We start from the raw sequence: 7,853 nt of genomic DNA, 5'->3' as shown, positions 1-7,853 counted from the left end.
TTTGGTGAAAATGAGTTCTGTTTTCCATGTGAAAGGGTAGTCTATCATGATAAGTTACATTTCATTATGCTGAAATCACTTCATTCCTTAAACAAGAGTTAGATGCAGCTAATCCTATTTTAGATTATATTTTAGGACACTGCTCGATGTTTAAAACTAACTAATTCATATGAGCAAAATTCGATTCCAACAATGAAACAGAGCTTTTTTTGTCAAAGGAAACAGAGTGACTGATATCAAATTAACATCCAATGGTCATTGAAATTACCCTTTCTACAATGAAAGAAAGAAAGATTAAATAAAAATAATGGAGATATTGGGTTTCACCTATCTGGTCAAACACAAACAATTTAACATTAAAGAAGTTGACTGCTCATTTTCACATTAAAGAAGTTTGGCCCCCTGATGGACAAGGATAATAAATTTTGCGCGTATTTTGGTTAGTTTTCCTATATCTAGTCTTCAAAAAGCTAGAGAACTGATTAAGAACATTGTGGTTGTGAAATTTTTAGCATTATTTTTGCTTTCAAACCAAAATTAAGAACGTTGGTCTTTCCATCAATACAGTAATTGATTAGAAGAAGTACAAGACTCAGCAGGAGATCAAAGTGTCTCGAGTCAATAGTCTTTGATAGCTTCTTAGTCAAATTAAGTCGTTTAAAGGTAACATCTGAAAGTAAATTGTAAATAAAAATGATTATAACAATTGGAATTCAGGTACAGGTAGAGTGTTTAATTGGAATGCGCAGAAGGGGAGCTTCAAAGGATGCGACACTCAGTGAGGGGTATGGATTGGGAGGGTGTAGTAGTAGAAGCTATTGCTAGAGCTGAGGAGAACTTTGGAGTGACTTTTCTAACGGTTGTTTCCTTGTACAAGGTCTATAAAGGCGAAAATTGTTGCTGATTGTAAGCTATGTATCGTAAAGGAGAGAGAGAGGAGAGAATAAAGGAAGGAATCATGAGAAGCAAAAACCAGTAATACGAATCAAATACAATCCTGAGATCAATATTTTTCCTTTTTTTTTTGAAAGGCAGATCAATATTTTTCTTGTTTCCGTAATTACTGAAAGGCATCCAACTTTTTCATTATCAACTATTGTATTACCCTGCTTTTTTAAGAGTTAAATTGGAAGATTATGATTAGAAATTTAACTTCTTTAATTTAATAGTTTCGAGTAATAATTTCAAACCGATTAATTGAAGGTCCACTTTAATTCTACCAAAGTAATCAAATTAGAGGTCATGTAAGTTTCTCATGTTAAGCATAAGCATGTAAACCCTGAAACCTATAGTGGAGAGATTCTAAAGGCATTCCTAGTGTACAAGACAAGCAAAAATAATGTTAAAAATTTCACAACCACAATGTTCTTAATCAGTTCTCTAGCTTTTTGAAGACTAGATATAGGAAAACTAAACAAAATACGCGCAAAATTTATTATCCTTGTCCATCAGGGGGCCAAACTTCTTTAATGTGAAAATGAGCAGTCAATGGGCGTGTTAGACAAGTATATCCTCTACTTATATTCCTGATGATGATTCTAGGAATGCTTCCTCAGTTGGACCCACGCGGCTATTGCTTCCTGGAAGCAGGGGTTGCTACTTGCTAGACACTGCGTCATTGACTCTCACAAAGAAACTAATCGACACGGCAATAAATTTTGCAGAAAAAAGGACGAGATAATACACGCTGAAGCAAAGACAACGGTAAAAGCAGATCACGTTCTCAGGGTTGGGCAAAAAGAGAAGTGGACCACACCATGAATTTTTTGTGTAAGATTCGAAATTCCTCAGCTCTAGCATAAATTCCACACGATGAATTTTTTATTCATAGTCATCACTCTTCACTTTTAGAAGACCTTGACTCCGGAAATAGCCGTCTGTAAAGAACTTTGGCCATATATATGATGAACTTAGACATGAGCTTTGCTATTACAACTCTCATAATTTTTTATTTTTATACATTTATGAAGTGTCATTCTATGATTAAATAATAATATAACAGTACTCAGTACGATACTACCATCAAGGGATATTATAAAAAACCAGTCCATAGCACTAAGCATAGATTTAGGTATTCTAGTTGACTTTGGACCTTCAAATTCCTTCTTAACAATACGATTAAGTCAAGACTCGGCTTTTACAAATCATGCCTGCATGTATTTAATTGGATAATTTTACTTGAAATCATATAATTTAAACAAACTTTTAAAGTTTAATATAATAATTTAGTTATAATATAAACAATGTCGAGCAATATTATGATGTAGTATAAACTAAATTAAAATTTATTATCATTGAGTATAACTTATTTCTAATATTTATCTTTTATAAATATGAAAAATTATGTACATGTGCAGCTCATGTGTTCAAATTTAAAGTATATTATGAAATTATAAATAAAAAAATTCATGACTTATTATTAATCAGTTTAGACTAGATTTAAAATTTGATAAAAATTAATTAGAATTATAAGCACAGTCTCTATTTGTTGACCTTTCACTTAATAAAACTTGTTTCTTAAAGGTAAATGTAAGCTAAAAAGTACTTCAGAATTTAAAACTCTGCTTGAATTCCATATGTTATAAATTTTTTATTTACAAATTTATTTAAGATGTGACATTTGAACAATTTAATTTGATTGAGATGCTATCAAAGACTATTCACTTGAGAGGCTTTGATCTCTTGCTAAGTCTTGTGGTGCTTTTTCTAATCAATTACTACATTGATGGAAAAACCAATGTTCTTAATTTTGGTTAATTTGAAAACAAAATTAATGTTAAAAATTTGACAACCACTTCAGATGCTGCATGCATGTAAGATCAAGAAAAAACATGAGTAGCCACTGAATTTACTCAGTCATCGAAAGCTGAGTTGTTGCAACCCCACTGTTTTAAGTGCACTAAGACAAATGTATAGATTTCTTATCGCGTGGTGGAAGTGACGTATCAAACAGAATGTTATATATCATTAACGACTCTGATAAATTAATGGCGAAACTTCTGGAGAAATTTGCAGTCAATGGGCGTATTAGACACGTATTTCCTGTAATTATTGCTGAGGATGGTTCTAGGAATGCTCTGATATACTAAAAGGCTTAATCAAGAAAGGCACTTTGCTATCGAATTTTTGAACTAAAAGGCTTTGCCAGAGACTAACATTTTCGTGTTACTGTATCAAATTCAACCTCAGTTGGACCCACGCGGTTGAGCAAAAATTTATGGACCCGCATTTGAATAAAAATTAGGCAAAAAGAGAAGTGGACCACACCATGAACTTTCTGTGTAAGAATCGAAATTCCACTCTCTGTATCTCTGTTCATAGTCTTCACTCTTCACTTTTAGAAGACCTTGACTCCGGAACTAGACGTCTTTAAATTTCGGTCCTCCGGGAATTAACATACAACAACAAGAACTCGCCATAAATGATGAACTTAAACATGAGCTTAGCTATTACAACTCTCGTAACGGTGATGGTATGGAGTACTACCATCATTCCTTTCTATGTTGCGTCTCAAGTTGCCGCAACTACCTCAGCAACAGCATTGTCACTGGAACGAGAAGCGAAGGCTCTACTCGAGAGTGGCTGGTGGAGTAGCTACAGCAACGACACTTTGCAACGTTGCAACTGGACAGGTATCTCATGCAATGATGCTGGAAGCGTCATCAAAATTAACCCACCTTCTGACGCTATTAAGGTTGGTGGTAAATTCAAGAATATGGACTTCTCTTGCTTTCCAAATCTTGTTTTTCTCAATCTTAGTAGTCATGAACTCAATGGGAACATGGAGGATTTTACTTTCAATATAAGCAATCTGTCAAGATTAACGCATATCGACTTGTCCTTCAATTATTTACATGGTAGGTTATCTCTTCGGCTTGGCAATCTCATCCGATTAGAGTATATTGATTTTTCACATGACCAAATCAATGGATCCATCCCAGTAGAAATTGGAAAGTTAAAGAATTTGGTGACTCTCTATCTAAATGATTGTGGGTTATTTGATTCAATTCCTTCCACTCTAAGTGAGTTAACCAATTTAGAGAATCTAGATTTGTCTAATAACTCTCTTAGTGGTTCCATTCCTTCCATTCTAAGTGAGTTAACCAATTTAAAGAACCTGAATTTGTCTAATAACTTTCTTAGTGGTTCCATTCGTTCCACTTTAAGTGCGTTAAGCAATTTAGTGACCCTGGATTTGTCTTTTAACTCTCTTAGTGGTTCCATTCCTTCCGCTTTAGGTAAGTTAGCTAATTTAGTGACCCTGGAATTGTCTCGTAACTCTCTTAGGGGTTCCATTCCTTCCGCTCTAGGTAAGTTAACCAATTTAGTGACCTTGGATTTGTCTGGTAACTATCTTAGTGGTTTCATTCCTTCCGCTCTAGGTAAGTTAACCAATTTAGTGACCTTGGATTTGTCTGGTAACTATCTTAGTGATTCCATTCCTTTCGCTTTAGGTAAGTTAACCAATTTAGTTAACCAATTTAGTGACCCTGGATTTGTCTGGTAATTATCTTAGTGGTTCCATTCCTTCCGCTCTAGGTAAGTTAACTAATTTAGTGACCCTGGATTTGTTTGGTAACTCTCTTAGTGGTTCCATTCCTTTAGCTTTAGGTAAGTTAACTAATTTAGTGACCCTGGATTTGTTTCGTAACTCTCTTAGTGGTTCAATTCCTTTAGCTTTAGGTAAGTTAACCAATTTAGTGACCCTAGATTTGTCTAGTAACTCTCTTAATGGTTCCATTCCTTCCTCTCTAGGTAAGTTAACCAATTTAGAGACCTTAGGTTTATCTTATAACTCTCTTAATGGTTCCATTCCTTCCGCTCTAGGCGAGTTAACCAATTTAGAGACCCTGGATTTGTCTAATAACTTTCTTAATGATTCCATTCCTTCCACTCTATTTCAATTATCCAATTTGGTCTCCATGGATCTATCAAGGAACTACCTCATCGGTCCAATCCCCTCCTCTTTAGGCTTTTTACACAAGCTAGAAAATTTGCTTCTTGACTTCAATAGAATCAATGGTTCTATCCCTTCAAATATTGGAGATTTGAAGACTTTGCTGACTTTATCCCTTCAGTCAAATCTTTTAGAAGGTCACATACCCAAGGAAATTGGAAATTTGAGAGCACTGGCTTCATTGGATCTCTTTCAAAATCGATTGAGTGGACCCATTCCGCCTCAAATTGGTAATTGCTTCAATTTAACAGAGTTGAACTTATGCAACAACAGAATCACTGGTTCTATCCCTTCAAAAATTGGAGATTTGAAGACTTTGCTGACTTTATCCCTCCAGTCAAATCTTTTAGAAGGTCACATACCCAAGGAAATTGGAAATTTGAGAGCACTGGTTTCATTGAATCTCTTTCAAAATCGATTGACTGGACCCATTCCGCCTCAAATTGGTAATTGCTTCAATTTAACTGAGTTGAACTTAAGTAGCAACAATTTACAAGGTCTCATTCCTAGTCAAATCGGCAATCTTTCGTTGCTAGAACAAGTAGATCTGAGAAATAATGATTTCTCAGGTGTAGTTCCACTTAATATTCCTTGGGCAATGTATAATTTCGTAAATTCTAGCTGTTATGATATAGATGCTCGCATATTTGGTGGCAACAAAAATTTATCACCCTACTCCTGTTCTCCGCCAACCAATTATTCAGTGAAGAAGGGTCACAATCTCCAAATATTTCTACCCGTTACCGTACTCGTTGCTTTTTTTCTTCTCGGGTGTTCATTATTATCGTGGAGGTGTAAGGTCAAGGTCAACCCAACTAGTGTATTGCAAGCTACGAAGAATGGAGACCTGTTCTCGATATGGAACTACGATGGAAAGATTGCTTACGAAGACATCATAGCAGCAACAAATGATTTTGACATTCGATACTGCATTGGAACTGGTGGTTACGGAAGTGTCTACAAAGCACAGCTACCAAGTGGCAAAGTGGTTGCCTTGAAGAAGCTTCATCGTCTTGAAGCTGAGGAACCGGCTTTCGATAGGAGTTTTAGAAATGAGATCAAATTCTTAACAGAAGTTCGACATCGAAACATTGTGAAACTGCATGGGTATTGTCTACACAAACGATGCATGTTTTTGATTTATGAATACATGGAAAGGGGAAGCTTGTTTTTCATGCTAAGTGATGATGTTCAAGCCGTGGAATTGGATTGGGCAAAAAGAGTGAACATTATCAAGAGCACAGCTTACGCTTTATCTTACTTGCATTTTGCGTGCACACCAATAATAGTTCATCGAGACATTTCAAGTAACAACATTCTGTTAAACTCGGACTTGGAGGCTTTTGTCTCTGACTTTGGGACTGCCAGAATCATAGATCCTGATTCTTCAAATCAAACAAGGCTTGTTGGCACTTATGGCTATGTAGCTCCAGGTGACGTTATCCTCTACCGATTCATTTACTAATTTGCTTTACTCTCAACTTTACTTGTTTACTTTTTGTAGTTAATTTGTAGATTAAATCGGTTTTCATTGTTAAATTTTTGTGTCATATGACTAATGAGTAATTGTCAAACCAAATGCATGGAAGCTGTCACTACAAATTCGATATGCAAGAATATATATACATACGTGGGCAAAAATCAGGAGAAACAATTATATGGGTTAGGATTTGGGAAATATAAGCAAAAGGGTCATTAATGATTATTATATGTTTTAATATATTTTAATTTGCATTGTTTTGTTTTTCCAGAATTTGCCTACACAATGGTTGTAACTGAAAAAGGTGATGTTTATAGTTTTGGAGTATTGGCATTGGAAACATTGATGGGAAAGCATCCTGCAGAAATTTTGTCCTTGTTATCAGCACCATCTTCATTGCAAAATATAATGTTAACTGATGTATTAGATCCACGTCTCTCACCTCCAACAAGCCAGCTGGTCGCACAGAATATTGTTCACGTAGCTACCATAGCATTCGCATGTCTACAAGCTGATCCAAAATTAAGGCCAACAATGAAACATGTCTCACAGATGTTTCTTTCTTGTCAAAGATCATTGAGGAACCCCCTCCGAACAATCTCTTTGCTGCAACTTGTGACAAGTGGAATGCATATGGAAGGATCATGTCAAGCTCCAAAATGATAGTGCCATTATTAGGACAAGTGTCTTGTCGTTTTTGTAAACTGATTACTAGGATGCATTTCTGGTTTCAACCTTTCCTTTTTTATTTTTGGTCCTTACTTTTTGTTATTTCCTCTTTCATATTCTCCATGTTATTAGTTCTCCAATTTGATGAAAATGTGTTCTGTTTTCATTGTGAAAAGGCAGTCTATCATGATAAGTTACATTTCATTATGCTGAAATCACTTCATTCCTTGCACAAGTGTTAGATGTAGCTTATCCTATTTCAGATTATATTTTAGAACACTGCTCGATGTTTAAAACTAACTAATTCGTATGAGCAAAATTCGATTCCAACAATGAAACAGAGCTTTTTTTGTCAAAGGAAACAGAGTGACAGAAATCAAATTAACATCCAATGGTCATTGAAATTACCCTTTCTACAATGAAAGAAGGAAAGATTAAATAAAAATAATGGAGACATTGGGTTTCACCTATCTGGTTAAACACAAATAATTTAAAGTCAATGTTAATTTTCTGTCTCTTCGATTTCTAAGGAAAGCGATATGAAGCCATCTCCATTGTTTTTCTTGTTTCCAATTTGGTAGAGTATCACCCTCCTATTAATAACAATGTTAATGAACAAGAATTTGGAAGCCCTCTTTTGTTTAACAACCTTGTCTTGTAAACAAGGAACACCGTTAGAATCTCTGGTGTCAAGGTTTACATGCTTATGCTAAACTTGAGAAACTTACATGACTTTTAATCTGACTA

The 7,853-nt window shown here is 35.0% G+C and overlaps 1 protein-coding gene across 1 annotated transcript; it reads left to right on the top strand.

Moving 5' to 3' along the window:
- Nucleotides 1-3,315: 3,315 nt before the first annotated feature.
- On the top strand, nucleotides 3,316-7,321 carry LOC18614420 (uncharacterized). Its single transcript, XM_018127774.2, is given in 3 exon segments — nucleotides 3,316-4,489; nucleotides 4,491-6,390; nucleotides 6,709-7,321. Coding segments are annotated over 3 exon segments (3,360 nt in total). The 5' UTR covers nucleotides 3,316-3,421; the 3' UTR covers nucleotides 7,101-7,321.
- The last annotated feature ends 532 nt before the right edge of the window (nucleotides 7,322-7,853 follow it).

Source organism: Theobroma cacao, chromosome 1 (assembly GCF_053813885.1).
Source record: "Theobroma cacao isolate CCN51 chromosome 1, ASM5381388v1, whole genome shotgun sequence".
Lineage (NCBI taxonomy): Eukaryota > Viridiplantae > Streptophyta > Magnoliopsida > Malvales > Malvaceae > Theobroma > Theobroma cacao.
This window is presented reverse-complemented; position numbering and strand designations above follow the sequence as displayed.